Genomic DNA, 18,301 nt, shown 5'->3' with positions numbered 1-18,301 from the left:
GCAAGATCCCCAATTTTCCTCATTTGTTGCCTTTCTTTCTGAGGTGGAAGTGAAGTGCTTGGAAATCAGGGTTGTTCTCTCTAAGTAGAGGATGTGATCGGTGCTCTCTGATAAATTCTTCCTCAGGGTTAGGGCCAGGGCAGGATGGGGCTGTGGTTGATAGTGCCAGGGAGTCTGAGTGACCCATTTCCCCATGCTCCCCTCAGTCCTGCTGAAAGGGTCTTTCTTTCTTTTTTTTTTTAGATTAAAAAAAATTTTTTTATGAGCATCTGAGTGTCTCAGTCATTTAAGCCTCCGACTTTGGTTCAGGTCATGATCTTGTGATTCGTGGGATGGAGCCCTGTGTTGGGCTCTAGGCTGATGGCTCAGAGCCTGGAGACTGCTTTGGATTCTGTCTCTGTCTCTCTCTCTCTCTGCCCCTCCCCAACTTGTGCTCACCCTCACTCAAAAATAAACATTAAAAAAATTGTTTTAAGTAATCTCTACACCCAACGTGGGGCTCAGACTTACAACCCCAAGATCAAGTGTCGCATCCTCTACCCCTGAGACAGTCACGCGCCCTTCTTGTCCTCCCTATGGGGAATGGTTTCTGACTTCTTTGTCTCTATTTTGATTGTTAGTTTCCATGTCTGCTTCTTTAAATGGTCAGGCAACAACATGACAGTTTGCCTGCAGTAGCCACTGTGAGGGTGTGTGTGCAATAAATGGATGAAGCAATTGAAAGTGCCCCTGGTTTATGTGTTTATGCTGCAGGGTTGTTTGGTTGAGGGGAAGCTACAAGGATGGCCAAAACATGGTCCTTGGGAGGTGCTGAAAGAATGATCCTCCCCAGGCCCAGGGCTTTGTGCAGAGCCATGGAGGGACCAAGCTGAGAAGGGCTCTCCATGCCCCCATACACCACTCCTGTACCTTATCCTTGCCACCTGGGCTCCCCTCAGGTCTTAGAACATACACTGGGTGTTCTTCTGGCCTGTGCCTCTGTACGTGCCCTGCTTCTTTGCAGGGCCAGCCCCCTCTCTTCCATTGTCCACATAGGCATTACCCCCTCTGAGAGGCCTTCATGGCTCAGCTCTCTAAAGGAGGTCCCCTGTGACTCTGTCTTAAGCCCTCTCTGGTGGTTGGTCCTCATGTGGGCTCTTTGTTTTTATGTTTCTGTTTATTGTCTGTCTCTCCCATCAGAAGGTAAACTTACTGTGAGCAGGGTTTGCCACACTAACAGCTGAATTCCAGTGGCTGGCACATGCCTGGCCACCATTCGATCAGGAATCCACAAGTCCTGTTGGGATGAATGAATGAGCAAGGGTATAGACTAGATGCCAGCTCACAAAGGCCTGGAGAGAGGCAGAGCCTCCTGGAGGCCTGGATTCTGGATCCCGCCACTCACTTACTGGCATCTACCTTCTTGCTCAGTTAGTTTCTCTCTTTGGAAGAATTCACATGCTTGTGTCAGAATGTGTGCTGTGGTGTGGCTTTTCTGATTTTGGTGTGTTCCATGCAGGCTAAGAAAGCTGGACCCGGAGGAAGAAGATGACCCCTTTAATACCTATGAAGTCCAGTCAGAAGCCAAACTGCAAAGCTTCCCGAACATTGGACCCCACAGACTGTCGTTTGACTCGGCTACGTTCATGGAGTCTGGTAGGAATCGAGTAACTTGTGGGAATTCTTTCTCCCATTATCCTGTAGCTTCCTTATGTTTCATACTAGGAGAATGGTTCTGGGATATTTAAAGTACGGTCAAAGGTTTGCCTGGATTTGTCTTGGGCCTGAGCTCCGTGGTCAGCTGGGAGGTCTGTTGAAATGTCCAGGCTCATACTTGACTATGTTCCCTGAAGGACATGTGCTTCAGGCTGAAGCCAGGGGTATGGCTTTGCAAGTCAAATGCACGTGACACAACTGTTGAGTGCACGTTATGAGGCAGCAAGCGCGTGGAGGTTGGCCCTTCAATACCCACCTCAGACCTGGAGGTTCAGAGAGGCTTGCTCATAGCTGGTGAGGGCTAGAGTCAGGATGGGGGCCCAGCAGCCTGGCCTTAGCACCACTGTACAGGAGGACATAGGTGCGCTCCTGCCTCTGCCCCTACCCTGCCCCTGTCCCTCATCTCCCAAAGAACACACGAGACCCTGGCATGGAAGGTCCCTCATTCAAGTCAGTTGTTTCTCCCTCCCTGGGCAGAGAAGCAGGATGTGCATGCATTCCTGCTGGAAAACCTGACCAATGGGGGCATCCTGGAGCTGATGATGCGCTACCTGAAGGGCATGGGCCATAAGTTCCTGCTGAGGTGGCCGCCGGGCCTGGCAGAGGTTGTGCTCAGCATCTATCACAGCTGGAGGAGGCACAGCACCAGCCTGCCCAACCCGCTGCTCAGGGACTGCAGCAACAAGCACATCAAGGTCAGGTGGGCTGGCGGCCTCTTGAGGGCTGGTATCATACTGGGACCAGGGGATGGGCACCGGGACCTTCTTTGGGTATGGGGTTGCTGCCATGTTGAGCCTACTCAGCGGCATCCATTTGTGGGCCTGGGACCTGGGCCCCTGGAAAGTCATGGGACCTGGTTTGTGTCTAGAGAGATCCTTGGAGGCTGAGAGGAGGCTGTCCTCGGGGGTGAGAGTGGGCACAGTGCCGTTCGAAGGCTGTTGCCAGGTGAGTGACAGTGGTGGCACTCGGGTGGAGGGCTTTGGAGTAGAGCTGACAGGATGAGCTGCAAGTGGAGGTGAGAGAATGAGATGGTGGGGGAGGAGGGTGCTTCTAGGGCTGGCTCAGGCTCCAGAGCTGGTGCTGGAGCGGCCTTCTGAGATGAAGGAGAGCCAGTGGAGAGAGTGGGCGAAAGTGAAACGTTTGGCTGTGTTCCAGGTGCCAGGGCCTGTTGCCGTTTTGTTTAGCAGGTGAGAAAATAGAAACACAGAGGCTAAATAGGTTGCTTAGGGGAGTAGTGGAGGCCACCGGCAGTAGGGGGCTCAACTGTGCTCAGCCTACCCATTGACTGCACTCTGCACCCAGGCTCCTCCACTCGGTGCTTCCTGAAGCTCAAGGGAACACTGGATGCTCTGGTCCCCTTCTCCTGTTACAAGGGGAGGGCTGGATGTTGGGAACGGTGTCCTGGGAGTTTAGGGCCCATCTGGGTGGTCTTTTCTGGCTAGGGGCACAGAAAGTCGAGGAGCTCAGGGTTTACAGGTCCTTAGGGAAACGTGGATACTGGGACAGCTCAGGGACTGTGTCCTGCCAGCTGCTGCCTAGGAAGTCTGCTCCCCTGGGGGCAGTTTGGAGTGGCTGGAAGAGGTGAGGCTTTGGTCTCTTGACATACCAGGCTGATTATTTCTCTGCTGTGCCTGTTTGGCAGGTGCCTCCTTATCCCTGGACCTTAGCTTCCTTGTGTACTCAGGCTAGACCCAGCCACTTAAAAATTTTTTTTTTAATATTTATTTTTTATTTTTGAGAGAGAGACAGAGCATGAGTAGGGAAAGGATCAGAGAGAGAGGGAGACACAGAATCTGAAGCAGGCTCCAGGCTCTGAGCTGTCAGCACAAGCCCCATGTGAGGCTCAAACCCATGAACTGTGAGATGGTGAGCTGAGGTCAGATGCTTAACTGACTGAGCCACCCAGGTGCCCCTTGATGCAGCCGCTTTTAAGGCTTGAGTGCTGTAGTATGGATGCAGTATCTGGCCTGGCATTTGGTAGGTGACAGAGGTGCCTCTCCCACAGAGCAGTCCCTTAGGACTGAAAACAGGTCTCTAGCTCCTCCCAGGGAGGATCTGTGTGCCTGTTTCTATGTCCTGGCAAGTAGCCACTGATTATAAAAGGGAAGTAAGTTTACTTTATCAACTTATCAAAGTAAATTTCTGTTTCATTTCATCCCATCCCTCACTCTTTGATAACATTTGTGACTCCATTCCTGACCTTCTGGTGCCTGTCCTACAGGATATGATGCTGATGTCTCTCTCCTGCATGGAGCTCCAGCTGGATCAGTGGCTTCTGACCAAGGGCAGAAGCTCTGCAGGTAGGAAGACTTCTGTGTTCTGTGGTAGGAGTAACTTTCTGAACCCTCAGCAACCAGGAGGGAACAGGAGTGGGGAAACTGAGTCATGGGATTCAGACTTAAGTTTTCAGTGGGTACATTTCCTGGGTTGGCTTATTGAGACAGGGAAAATCCAGACCCTCAGAGAAATCCTTGGACAGTCAAGAAGTAGTTCGCAGCAGCTGAGCTCCCAGAGGAAGCCACTTGCCTGCTTTTTCTATTTAGGATTAAAGAAAGTAGGATCTCAGATTTCTCAAGTTGTCACTTGATGATTTATGTATTCCAGTAATTTTCCTAGATGATGTGAATCATTCTGACTTTTAAACCACTACCCAGTGAACAAAGTGCAGTATCTAAAATAAGGGCCCTTGGGGGTCTCTGCATCTCTCTGATTCTGTGACTTCTCTGATGCTTGCCACTTAAGGGGCTGTAAGGCCCCAAGGGGTTCAAGGCACTCCTGGACACTAAAGCAGGTGTGGCAAGGGTTGAGGGCAACCTCTAGGGAGCAGAAGGGTATTTGGACCATACACTTGAAGTTGACTTGTTCTGGCCTGAATGGTTTTCAGTGTCTCCTCGGAGCTGCCCTGCTGGTGTAGTGAATGGCAGGTTTGGGCCTGATTTCCCAGGAACCCACTTCCTGGGTGACCTCCTGCAGCTGTCATTTGCGTCATCCCAGCGGGACCTGTTTGAGGATGGCTGGCTGGAGTTTGTGGTCCGCGTTTATTGGTTGAAGGCTCGGTTCCTGGCACTGCAGGTTGGTTCTGCCCTTGACTTTCCCTGGCACCCAACAGGGAGGGAGGAGAACTTGACATGGTGTTGAGGATATGTGTGCATGTGCACATGCAGCACCTGCCTGACACTGGGCTCAGAGTGAGCAAGTGGGATGTGGGAAATTTTCAGATCTCAGATATTCCCGCATGGCCCTCAGTCTGTACAGCGTATCAGTGCAACCACAGAGCTCTGGAGGGATCTTCTATGCCCCCTGTGGGCCTTCTCACTTAGGATTGCCTTGGGGTCTTGAACCCTTCCCCTGTGTTTTCCTGAGAGAGCCTGAATGAATGCACATATGGATGCAGAGCTTTCTAGAAGGGGAAACCACCTATCTCGTGTGAATTCTTAGAAGGCTTCCCCTCAGAGCCTGGTCTAGATGGCCAGGGCAGACTGGCTGTTACCCAGAGCCTCCAACATGGTGGTACCCAGTATACTGTGGTAGAATGAGTAAGATTGTCATAGTTGGTTCTGAAATTAGGATGGGCTTAGGTTCTAATCCTGGCTCTGTCATTTATTTGTTCATGATCTTGAACAAGACACTCAGCTTTCCTCAGGTGTCCTCAGTGCCCTCATCTGCACCATGGGATTAATGATACCTTTCTCCTTAGAATTTGTGGTATGAATTAATCAGTCATTCATCTGTTCACTCATTCAACAAGTACTTGTTGAGCCGCAGCTGTGTGCCAGGCCCTCTTTTAAGATAGTATAGCAGTAATCGGACAAAACTGCCCTCGTGATGCCTACAGTCTAGTGGGATCAGGAGGTGAAGGCACCTGGCACAGCACAGTGAGTTTCCTTCCTTCTGCCCTTATCCCTTGACTGTGTCTCCTCTGACCAGGGAGACATGGAGCAGGCCCTGGAGAACTATGACATCTGCACAGAAATGCTCCAGAGCTCCACTGCCATCCAGGCTGAGGCAGGGGCTGAGCAGAGAGACCTCGTCATCCGCCTGCCCAACCTCTACAACGACTCGATCGTTTCCCTGGAGGAGGTGAGGGGGAGTTATTAAATGGTGTTTTCTTTTTTTTTTTTTTTTAATTTCTAGGAGAGAGAGAGACAGCATGAACAGGGGAGGGTCAGAGAGAGAGGGAGTCACAGACTGAAACAGGCTCCAGGCTCTGAGCTGGCAGTCAGCACAGAGCCCGATGCGGGGCTCGAACCCACCAACCGCGAGATCATGACCTAAGCGAAAGTCGGACGCTTAACCGACTAAGCCACCCAGGCGCCCCTAAATGGTGTTTTCTTAGTCAGAGATTTATTTTGTGAAAGATTTATTTATTCCATGTCCCTGTGGAGCAGAAGGGCAGCCCACGTGCTGAACAGGGCTCCTTCCTCCCAGGGGAGGGTTCAGGGGCCGGGGAGAGGCAGCTCTGGTGCACAGGGTGCTTCAGACTTGCAGGCACACCCACTGAGGGAAGGGTTGTCCAGGGGACAGGGGACAGGGGTGGAGGCATTCACCGACAAGATCTGGAGTGATCGCTGCTCAGCCCTCTGGGCCGTGTGTTACAGCAATCCCAGAGGAATTAGAGGGAAACTGCAGCAGAAGCAGGCCAGTGCTGGTCTGGCTGTGGGGCTGGGTCAGCGGTATGTGGCACATATGCCAGGCTCTGTCAGGCCCTGATCCTGTTCTCACTGTGTAGCCTCAGACCTCACCAAAGTTCCTGGCTGTGACATATCCACATTAGCTGAAAGTGGCCTTCAGACTCTTGCAGGGTTTTATTAAGTTTATTTAAGTAATCTCTATACCCATTGTGGGGCTCGAACTCATGACTCTGAGATCAGGAGTCGCATGCTCCTCTGACAGTGCCAGCCAGGCACCCCCATTTTTTGCTATTTTTTAAAAGGTTATTTATTTATTTATTAAAAATTTTTTTTCAATGTTAATTTTTGAGAGGAAAACAGAGAGGGAGACAGAGAGCAAGCAGGGGAGAGGCAGAGAGAAAGGAGGACACACAATCCGAAGCAGGCTTCAGGCTTTGAGCTGTCAGCACAGACCCTGATGATGATCTCATGAACCACGAGATCATGACCTGAGCCAAGGTCGGATGCTCAACTGACTGAGCCACCAGGTGCCCTGATTGTTTTCATTTTTGAGAGAGAATCCCAAGCAGGCTCCACACGGTCAGTGAGGAGCCCAACATGGGGCTTGAACTGTGAAATCATGACCTGAGCTGAAACCACGAGTTAGATGCTTAACCAAATGAGCCACCAGGTGCCTCTGCTATGTTCTTCTTTAAAGAATTGAATGCCTTGATTTTAATAGAAGTACTTAAAATGTTTTAAAATATTTATTTTTGAGAGAGAGCGAGCGAGAACGGGGGAGGGGCAGAGAGTGAGGGAGACACAGAATCCAAAGCAGGCTCCAGACTACGAGCTGTCAGCATAGAGCCCGATGAGGAGCTCAGATTCACCAATCATGAGATCATGACCTGAGCTGAAGTTGGATGGTAACTGACAAAGCCACCCCACCAACCGTGAGATCATGACCTAAGCCGAAGTTGGATGGTAACTGACTAAGCCACCCAGGCGCCCCAGTAGAAGTACTTTTTATAAAGCATTTGTTTAATGTAAATGCTGATGTACTGACTGGAAGTCTACTTTTGTGCTCCTCATCTGGGCCTGGTAAATGCAGACACTGGCCAGATTCAGTGAAGGTGTGAAGGGTTTGTTATCAGGCAGCATTCTGGGCCTTTTCCAGATTGATAAGAACCTGAAGTCGCTGGAGCGGTGCCAGTCCCTGGAGGAGATTCAGCGGCTGTATGAGGCTGGTGACTACAAGGCTGTTGTGCATCTGCTCCGCCCAACTTTGTGTACCAGTGGATTTGACCGAGCCAAACACCTGGAGTTTATGACTTCCATTCCAGAGCGGCCAGCCCAGCTGTTGCTGCTGCAGGTGTGCCCATGGTTCCCTGACCTCTTAACTTCTTTGCTTTGTTGTGGGTTTATTCTCTGAGGGCTTTGAGGTGGCTTTCAAGAACACACACATAGAAGAAAAAAGTAGGAGTAAAAACTGCTGACTGGCACCCAGGAAGATGCTAGTTAGAAGATATGGTCAAGACTGGCGGAATGCTGGAACCTAGGAGTGCAGGTTCCAGGGTTCTTTGTGACTCAGGGTGAGCCCACACTTGAATCAGAATGCCTGCCTGGCAGAGGAGGAAGGCAGAAAAGTCAGGATGTCACCCATCCATTCACCCGTTTGTTCATCTGCCTGTCTTCTTATATTAACCTTTGAAATTAAGCCTTGAGTAGTTGTTAAAATGGACAAACTCTACGATGTAATCAAGATCAAATAAATACCCATGTATCACGTGCTTGAGGAAAAAGAACACCACGGTGGTGTTTGAAGCCACTTGCCCTCTCAGCCCCCTCCATGCCTCCTTTCTTTAGGGGGTAAACTCTTACTGAGAGTTCACTAGGCATCAGGATATGCTGGGCGCTGGGCAGTTCCTCAGTCTCTCTTTGCCTTGGTTCTTCATCTCTAGAATGGAGATGATCATTGTTCATCCCTCAGAGACCTGCTGTAGGGTTTATATAAGTTAGTGTGTGATGGCACCGTGCCTGGCATGTAGCAAGCACCATATGAGTACCGACTCTCATCAGTGCTCCCATCCTTGGGAAGCATGGAGTTGGGTGATGAACATGGAAGATTATAAACATGATGTGCTTAGTGGCGTTCTGTGGCCTGGCATCCCATCTCTATGGTTCACACGCTAATCACATCATATTTATTATCTTATTGGGTCCTTCATCTCCAATTTGGAAAGAGACCCCAATCTTCTCCCAAGCTTTTTGTTCATATTTTTTGAGACATTTCAATTAACTTTCTTGAACTGGGAAATAGTTAAGAGGTATGACTATACGAGCAAATGGAGGCATCTCCATCCTGGTGAAAGGAGAAGAACCAGTTGGTTCTGAAAAGGAAGGAAGGAAGGAAGGGCCATTGGGAAAGGAGATTCCAGCTCCTGGCAGAGTAGGGTCAGGCTGGTCCATGCTAAGATCGGAGGTGAGATGTGTCTGACTTCAGTTACCATGGCAGGCTTGGGGGGAGGGGTATAGTGGAGGAGTGTCCAGCATGGCTGCATGTGGGAGAGATGGCTGGGTGCATCAGGGAAGCCATTAGGTGGGGAGAAGGAGCGGGGAGAGGCTAGCCCTCAGGGTGCCTGTTAAGAAGGCCCCAGTGGTTCAGATGTCAGCTTGCTTCTGTCATCCAGAACTCCTGGGTGTGGCGGGGTGCTCCATTGTTGGGTTAGATGGTCACTGAACAGTACTGAGAGGGTTGTGTTAAGGCCTGGGCCAACTGCTATGGAAGTACCTGGTTTTTGAGAATTAAGTGACTCTTGGATTTTTCTCAATTTCCTGTTGAAATGATGTGTTTTCTTACTGATTTGGAGTGCTTTTTATATTTTAATTAATTAATTTTTTTATGTTTTATTTATTTCTGAGAGTGAGAGAGATAGCATGAACAGGGGAGGGTCAGAGAGAAAGGGAGATACAGAATCTGAAACAGGCTCCAGACTCTGAGCTAGCTGTCAGCACAGAGCTCAACACAGGGCTCAAACCCTCAAACCGTGAAATCATGACCTGAGCCAAAGTCGGATGCCCAACTGACTGAGCCACCCAGGCGCCCCTGGAGTGCTTTTTATATTTTAAAGATACTAATCTTTTTTTCCTATCAAATGTGGAAAATATTTTTTCCCAGTTTCCTTTATTTTTTATTTTTTAATTTTAGAGCGAGAGAGAGCAAGCGCGAGCAGGGGAAAGGGGCAGAGGGAGGGGGAGGAGAGAGAGAATCTTAAGCAGGGTCCATACTTAGCTACTTAGCATGGAGCCTGATGTGGGACTTGATCCCATAACTCTGGGATCATGACCTGAGCTGAAATCAAGAGTTGGACACTCAACCAACTGAGCCACCCAAGTGCTCCATGCCAGTTTGCTTTTAAATTGTGGGCTTTTTTTTTTTTTTTTTTTTTTACATACAAGAGTTTTGGATTTTTGTTATCAAATCTTTTTGTATTTTCAAACATTTGTGATTTTGTTTATTATGCTTTGATAGCCTTTTCAAGACTGGAAGAATATTTATCCACTCATTCCACACACGTGGATTGAGCTGCTACAGCATATCTGGCACTGAACAGGGGAGAAGGCCCCTTTTGATGGAACCTATATTTTACTTTTATTTTGTCTTTATTTTTGAAATGAAATTTAAAAAATAGCCTCCTGAGTACTTTTATATCATAGACAAAATAGAACTGTGTATTTTGACAATTCCCTGACAGTGGCAGTAAAGATTTTTTCTAATAATATCAGTACAATCTCAGAATTTTCCAACTAGTGAAAGTCAAATGTCTTTTTTTTAAAAAATTTATTTACTTTATTTTTTTAATTTACATCCAAGTTAGTTAGCATACATTGCCCCTCACCCATGTAGCCCATCCCCCCTCCCATAACCCCTCCAGCAACCCTCTGTTTGTTCTCCATATCTAAGAGTCTCGTGTTTTTGTCCCCCTTCTTGTTTTTATATTATTTTTGCTTCCCTTCTCTATGTACGGAACCTATATTTTAGAAGGGAGACAGACAAGAAGCATGTCAACAAATAGATAAAAAGTCTATTTGCCTTTGTTTTCTTCTAGTGATGTTAATGTTTCATGTTTATTGTGCTTCATGAGCTTGTATACAGTGTGTGTGGGAGGGGTCTGCATCCTCCCATCTAGCGGTATGGCGGCTCTCTCCCTATTTAGGCAAGCTGCCTTTTATGATCTTCCATATGATGCTATAGGTTTTTCAGGTCGAATTGGTTCTAAGCTCTTGATATTTTTCGTTGCGATTTTGAGCAGGGTCTTTTTGTTGGTCATTATGTTTTCCAACTGTACATTTATGGTTTTCTAGGAACTGTTTTGATTTTTACATGTTAATTTTAAATCTAGCCACTGTGCTGCATTCCCATTATTTCTGATAGTTTCTGTCTGTTTGGAGTGGACGATCATATTTCCCACAGTCAGCCGTAATTTGGTCTCCTCACTCGTTGGCAGTTATTCTCGTGGTTTTTAGCTCTTTCTAGGCTTGAGCCCTGGGGATTATGCCCAATTAGAGCACTGCTGGTGGGTCCTTGTCTTGTCCCTGACTTTCATGGTGATGCTGGCTGCACTTTGAGGTCCACAGTTTTTATGCTGCTACAAAATAAGCACCTGCCCTTCATGTGTTTGGCGTTTGGTCAGGAAGGGTCAGCCTTTGGCTTCCCTGTCTGCTTCCTGGAGGCTCCTTCGTACCCCTGGCCTCCTGCTAGAGAGTTCCGGCTTTCTCTAAAGACACCCAGGCCTCGTTTTCCTGCCAATTAGGGCTTTTAAACTGGGGGTGGTTTTGATCTATGTTCAGACACTGCAGCACGTCCCAAAGGCAGCGTTGGGCATTTCTGCCCCACCCCTGTCTGTTTCACCTCACAGCGCGGCAGCCATGCCTGTCATGTGGTGCTGCTGCCAGTCCTCAGGTACTGCGAGGTCATGAGGGGGCGCCGTGTGGCAGGTGCTTCCTGGTTGGTCTAGCGGGCTGCCTGCCAGATCCGCAAATTCACAGCCAGGCCGTTTCCCCACACAGCAACATGACGACGAAAGCAGCTCAGGCTGAGGTGCTTAAATGGGTTATGTTCTAGAGCAGAAGGAAAGGGAGCTTCACAAAAAATGATGGCTCCCAAGGAGGAGATTTTAAAATAGGGCGGTGTTCTGAGGGTTCCGTGCGCCAGGACATGGCGCTGAGTGTGCCAGGTACAACAACTTGTTTCATGCTCCTAGTCACCTTCTTCCACGTGGGCACCTGGGGAGGGAGGGGGGAAACTCTTAGAACGATAATCTCAGTGCTTCCTGGCTAGTTGCCTCTGCTGTGGCCTTGGCTCAGGCCCTCTTCTGCAGAGAGTTCCTCTCCAGCAGCCTGCCTTTCCCTGCTGAGACTCTCAGATCCATGGCACTGGGTGGGCGCATGACTGCGTGGCCTGGGGCACAGTGGCTTGGGGTGAGAGCTGATAGAGGTGGTGGAGTCATGCAGTCTCACCTTGGCTGTTTGCCTACTCTGTGGCATCATCCATGTCCCAGCTTCACAAATGAGGCAGCTGAGGTGCAGAGGTAAATCACCTTTCTGAAAGCCCCTCTGGCACACGCCATGCTGTGATGGCACATAGATCACCACGTGCCCTAACAGATGCCTCAGGGCCCTAACAAGGCCTCCGCTTCCCCTTTCTTTGGACTCATGTCTTTGTTCCCAGCTGCCTGCCCCTCAGTCCTGAGGACCAGGCGTGGAGAGCGCCATCACAGCCCTCTCATGGCATGCCGTCCTCCTCACCCCTCCCTGTGCTCAGGACTCCTTGCTCCGGCTGAAGGACCACCGGCAGTGTTTTGAATGCTCCGACGTGGCTCTGCACGAGGCCGTCCAGCAGATGGTGAATGCGAGTGAGTCTGCCGCCAAGGAGGAGTGGGTGGCCACGGTGACCCAGCTATTGCTGGGCATCGAGCAGGCGCTCTCGGCTGACAGCAGTGGCGGCATCCTGAAGGAGTCGTCATCCTCCACTGGCCTCACCCGGCTCACCAACAACCTCATCCAGGTAATCCCCTACTTCTTGCTCTGCTCCGCACCCACAGGCGTGGTTCTTGGAATTCACCCTTCATAGCTCACTGGCTTTCACTGCAAGCTAGGCACCCCCAAGGGGTGCCTTGGCTACTCTGGCTGCAGGAAGCAGGCACCTCAGGTGGTGGGTGGCTGTGCACTGGCTGCACATCCTTCTGGGGCTGGTTGGGTCTGGGCTTTGGAGATTGCTGAGCACTTGGCATCACAGGGTTCTCCCAGACCACCCATGCCCGAGTGACAGAAGCAGGCTCAGAGCAGGAGGTCCTGACCTGGGTGCGGTGAGCAGGAGGTGGAGCTGGGGCTGGAGCCCAGGCCCTCTGTCTCCCTGCCAGGGCTCTCCAGAATCCTGCATTGTCCTGGCTCTCATAGCTAATGGGTGGTCACAGCACTCTGCATTGTCCAGGTGGGCTTCGCAGCAGGAAACTTTCTTTAAGCCACCCTTGACTCTCTCCTGACAACAGCCATCAGCAGGCCCTGCCAAATCCATGTCCTTAATGTCCCCATCCTTTGTTTCTCCTCTCCATCTGTAGTTCTCTGCCTTAACCCAAGCCACCGCTATCTCTTATTTGAACTATGGGAGCATGCTCCCTGCAGTTCCCCCTGCCCCTCTATACTCCTGGTACAGCTACCCACCACCCTTCCACAGAGGCACCTTTCTTTTTTTTTTTTTTTTTTTTTAAATATTTTTATTTATTTCTAGGAGAGAGAGAGAGAGAGACAGAGTAAGCAAGGGAGGGTCAGAGAGAGAGGGAGATACATATTCTGAAACAGGCTCCAGGCTCTGAGCTGGCAGTCAGCACAGAGCCCGACGCGGGGCTCGAACCCACGAACCGCGAGATCATGACCTAAGCGAAAGTCGGACACTTAACCGACTAAGCCACCCAGGTGCCCCAACAGAGGCACCTTTCTGACAGGGAAATACCAGTGTGCCCCTCCCTCGTTTCAACCTTTCATGTTGCCCCTGGTTGCCCATCGCCCAAGGTGTCCAGACCCACCTGACCTCCTTCTCCACTCATCTTCCACTTCCTTGGCTGCCTCTGGGCCTCTGCCTGCATGCCTGTCCTTCACCCCCGGTTCTTGCCCTCTTCAGTATTGCTTCCACCACACCCAGTCACCTGGAAACATCAAGGTTCTCTTCTGTCTGTCCCCTCCCTTCCTCTGTGACCCTGCTGTAGCCCTCATTTGCTTTAATCACAGCAACTATACTGATTCTTAACTCTTGCATGTCTTGTCTGTGGTTCTCTTCCCCTTGGGCTGTCCCCTTCCCTGTGTCCTGCTCACTTCTGTAACCCTCGCATCTGGCATGGGACCTGGCACACAACAGTTGCCGAGGGCATCAAGAACTGCACGTGGCATGAGAGAGGACTGCTGGGGCTGGCTCCTCTGATGCTTGAGCTTAACTGTTGTTGGGCACCCTGGGACTCTGATGACATGCTGAAGTGCTTCTAGTCATGTCCCACCTCTGCCCTGAGGGGTTATCCCAGGGGGTGGGAGGGAGAGACAGCCCCCACGTAACACCCCTATTCTCCATCTCCCAGGTCATTGACTGCAGCATGGCTGTGCAGGAGGAGCCCAAGGAGCCCCATGTCTCCTCAGTGCTGCCCTGGGTCATCCTGCACCGGATCATCTGGCAGGAGGAGGACACCTTCCACTCCCTGTGTCATCAGCAACAGCTTCAGAACCCAACGGATGAAGGTGGCAGGAAATGGGTTGGGTGGAGGTGGGCCCTGACAGTCCTACCCAGATGCCATGAGTGGGCTTGGGGCTCAGTCACCAGGATTTTGTGTGGGGCCCAGACGAAAGCAGAGGCTCCTTCAGGATTGCACAGTGGAGTCGAGAGGCAGTAGGTGTATGGTATTTCATGCCCAGTACAGGTGGCAACACAGAGTGCCAGTGTGGGGCGTGCTTACGAGGAGGACTGCTCCGGGCGGTCTCAAACCTACTAGCTCCTTTAGTGCCCCGGTAGCCCTATGAGATGGGCACCCGTGCACCAGCCTTTGCACTTAACCGCCACACCATGTAGCCCCTGCAGGCCTGAGCCAGTCAGGGCAGGGATGTGCGCAGCTGGAGGACAGTATGGAGTAAGCACAGGTTCCAGAGCCCAACTCTTACATCTTGCCTGTGTGAGTGTGGCCAGGTAATACAACCTCTCAGCCTCTGCTCCCCATCACTTGCTGAGAATAATGGTAGCCATCTCAGACGGTTGTTCTGAGGACGAAATGAAATGATAAAGCTCTCATTTGCCAAATCAGTGCCTGGCACGTGAGGTGGATAAATGATAAGTAGTTGTGAATGAGAAGCAGGAGAGTGAGCCCAGGACTCATTATGGAGATGGCGCTTGAGCCACCTCAACGCAGTGATAGGAAATGTGGTAAATGTCGTAAATTGAAGAATTAGCGGTAACAGCTAAATGACCTTTAAACAAAGATACCCTGTCATTCTACCAAGTGGTGAATGTTCTTGCATTTGCTGTCTAGGCTTGGCCAGTGACACAAATTTTTTATATTGTTGAGATTTTGGTACACATATTTATGTATTTAGCTAGTTTAAGATTAAATTTATTGGGGGTTTTCCCTCTGTGATATTGCCCCTCCATACTTCTCAGCTGCTCACTGCATGTCAGGCCTCTGGGAGTAAGATACTTGGCTCTGGCAGATTCATGGTGGGAGGAGACAGACCAGAACACCCACATTGCCAAGCCAGTGTGGTCCCCTGAGAGAAGGGTGCCTCATGCTGACAGGGGTGGGGGGGTCGGGGGGTGGAGTGTTGGGCTGAAGGTTAAGAGAAGAGCAGGGCCGGAGGACACTGGGGAGACAGAGCAGCTCGAGCAGGGATGCAGGAGAGCTGGGCCCTGAGAGTTGGAGGAGGGAAGGTCAGACTGAGAAAGTCTTTCAGGACCTCTTTTATGAAGCTGTTTCCGTTTTGCTCTGTAGTTTTTGTACTGGTGATAAGAGGCATCCAGCTTACTGAGCCACCCCCCTGCTCACCCCTCAGGATGCCTGCAGCATTTCTTTCTCAGAGGTCATACCTAGTGACCCTCAGGCATGCCTTTGTGCTTCTGCCCAACTGAATTTTTGGATAAATTTCTTTAAAAAAATTTTTTTAATGTTTGTTTATTTTTTGAGAGAGAGACAGAGAGGGAGTGAGAGCAAGAGCAAGGATGTGTGCACACACGAGCCAGGGCAGAGCAGAGAAAGAGGGAAACAGAGAAGCCCAAGCAGGCTCCACATTGTCAGCACAAAGCCCTACGTAGGGCTCAGACCTAACCTGTCAGATCATGACCTGAGACGAAGTTGATGCTCAACCTACTGAGCCACCCAGGCGCCCTCTAGGATAAATATCTTAAGAGCTCTTGACAAGTAGTACCTTGTATTTTTCAAAAGGGTTTTAGTGGTGAAAAACAGTTGAGGTTTACAACTATGTTTTTTGTTTTTCTTATAAGAATAATACAAAAAGATCCCTGGATTGAGAGTCTCCTTTCCCCTCAGAATAATTATGCAAGGCAAATTTACTTCAAAAAACCCTGCCGGTAAGCAAACTAGGAAAGGGGGACAGTGGAATGCTATCAACTTGAAAGGATAGGCCAAGGTAAGAATCCAAGATTCTGGTGGCCTGGCAGCAGGTATGGTTCCTGTTCCCTGCTCTGCCCCCAGTAGGAAAGCTGAGGAAAGATAGGAAGTTGGCAAAATCCTGGGCAATATTATTAGTATCCTCTCATTCGTAGAGAGTTGGCCAGCGGGAGAGCCCCTCCATATCAGCCTCAGCCTCAGCAGAGACAGGAAGGGCTGCTGGACTCTGCCACATTCTAGTGACCTGACCGTGCTGAGGGAAGGGGCCCAGGGATAAAGCACTTTACTGGCTGGGTGGTGGTGTGTAGGACGGTGTAGGACATTGTCACACACTGAGTTCTCTGAGCCAACTCTTTGGGGGTCACCACTCATGAAAGGAAGGGGAGAGGAAGCAGAATGAAGCAGAGGGAAGCTGACCTGTGCTGCAGGTCTGACCAGGCCTTGGCCAACCTGGCAGGGAGCTCTGGAGCCAGAGTGGCCCTTCAGAGCTGTCATACTATGCTGGACTCCTGTGGCTCGGTCTTTATTTTCCCATTTTGCTCAATCACTGCATATGGACTCCTGCAGGAAGCCTGTGACCTTGGGCGAAGTGCGTCTCTACAGCCGTAGCAGACCCTGGAGGAGCTGCCAGTTGGGGGCTGTCTGCTGACTGCACTCCTCTTGCTGGGCAGCCAGGCGTGCCTTAAAGGGGATCTCCGAGAGAGAACAGAGTCTAGGCTCTCTGACAAGGATTGTGTGCAGTGCTAGCCCTGCAGTCTCCTTCCTTCTTCTGTCTCTGCAGATATAGGTTACAGACGAGTGAATTGAGAGCAACACCTACTTTAAATTTATGGTTTTAAGGAGAGGGCAAATGGATCTTCTGTTTGGGAGAGTACCCCAGAAAATTCACTGGTGACATATTAGAGCTACTTACAGTGTGGAGGAAATGCCCTAACCACGAGCAGTGTAGAAAGAAATGACATGGCCAGCGTACTGACATAGTGTAGCCTATCCCCCATCCCATCTTGGGGACAAAAAAGAAAGAAACAGATGAACTCAGTCAGGAAGAAAACTTACACTGAGGAACAAAGGAGCCCTGTAATGATTTGCACAAGAAATAACTTGTTAAAAAATCTGAACTAATAAGCAGAATGAAACAAAAAGGAAAATTGCAAAATTAAGGGAAAACATTATAAACCAAGTCTTACCATTATAACTAAAAAACCAGACAGCAAGGAGCAGAGTGGGTATGGCTGGAATGGAAACTGGTGGATGCAGGTGAAAACTAAAAGCATTGGTGAGAAGAGGATAGATACAGAAACAGGTTGTCCAGTGTGAGAATGGATAATGCTCCTGGAGGAAGGACCCTAGCAATGAAACAAAACAGGCATCAACCCAGTGTCAAAGATGGGAACATTTCTCTGTAATAAAAAATTGAACTTGCGTATTTAGAGTGTTCAGCATATACCATGAAAAATTGATACATCCTACTTTAAGAATAAAGATTTTTCAGGGGCGCCTGGATGGCTAACTTGGTTCAGCATCCAACCCTTGATCTCTGCTCAGGTCATGATCCCAGGGTTGTGGGATTGAGCCCCACATTGGACTCCACACTGGGCATGGAGCCTGCCTAAGAATCTCTTTCTCCCTCTGCCCCTCCCTTGCTCCTGTGCAAGTGCATGCATGCGCATGCACGCTCTCTCTCCCTCTCTCTCAAAAATAAATAAATAAAAATAAAAACAAGTATATTTTAGATTTCTAAATTGAAAAAAATGATTTATCTTCACTTGTAAAATGTGAGACTCACTTCAGATTTCCCCCTAGCTGCATTCAGGGCAGTTGAGGTGATGTCTAAAAGTCTACATGGTTATCAAGGAACGATGGTACAATCTAGGACACCTAGCCATGTTGTTTGTAATTAATAGTGGGAACAGACATTTATAGACCAGGATTCCAGCTCCTGTGGGTGCTTCTAAAAATGCCACTGGAGGATGAAGTCAGTAAACCAACATGAGTCAGAATGAAATTTGTCAGGAGTGGAAAAGCCACAGGCAAGGAATTGTGATGAACACCAAATCCATCTAAACCTGGAATTGAGAGAAAGCAGCTGTGCTAATTATGGTTGCCAAACAGAGTGTCAATGTTACAAACTTTGAAGTACTACAACTAATACACATGCCAAAATTGGGAGATGAGGAGAAAGGAAGAAGTGTTACAAGGCTGTCTCCCACCTTGTATAATAGAATCATTTGATGCTGTTGAAACTGAAAACTAAAAGACTCATAAAAACCTGGCATGGTTTAGTTTCTTCATTGTTTTCTGAGTTGTGTTTTTTTTTTAATTTTTAATTTAATTTCT

The 18,301-nt window shown here is 49.4% G+C and overlaps 1 protein-coding gene across 3 annotated transcripts in view; it reads left to right on the top strand.

Annotated features, from left to right (window-relative positions):
- The window catches only part of CABIN1 (calcineurin binding protein 1), a 153,224-nt gene that overhangs the window by 32,220 nt on the left and 102,703 nt on the right, over window positions 1-18,301 (top strand). For all 3 annotated transcript variants that reach the window (XM_039223826.1, XM_039223829.1, XM_039223827.1), the window contains exons 11-18: window positions 1,499-1,635; window positions 2,173-2,390; window positions 3,917-3,995; window positions 4,580-4,767; window positions 5,623-5,775; window positions 7,483-7,677; window positions 12,130-12,372; window positions 13,934-14,090. In XM_039223826.1, the coding sequence (XP_039079757.1) occupies window positions 1,499-1,635; window positions 2,173-2,390; window positions 3,917-3,995; window positions 4,580-4,767; window positions 5,623-5,775; window positions 7,483-7,677; window positions 12,130-12,372; window positions 13,934-14,090 (1,370 nt within the window). The remainder of the gene's footprint in view (window positions 1-1,498; window positions 1,636-2,172; window positions 2,391-3,916; window positions 3,996-4,579; window positions 4,768-5,622; window positions 5,776-7,482; window positions 7,678-12,129; window positions 12,373-13,933; window positions 14,091-18,301) is intronic.

This window comes from Hyaena hyaena, unplaced genomic scaffold (genome assembly GCF_003009895.1).
Source record: "Hyaena hyaena isolate Hyena2069 unplaced genomic scaffold, ASM300989v1 scaffold_1462, whole genome shotgun sequence".
NCBI lineage: Eukaryota > Metazoa > Chordata > Mammalia > Carnivora > Hyaenidae > Hyaena > Hyaena hyaena.
This window is presented reverse-complemented; position numbering and strand designations above follow the sequence as displayed.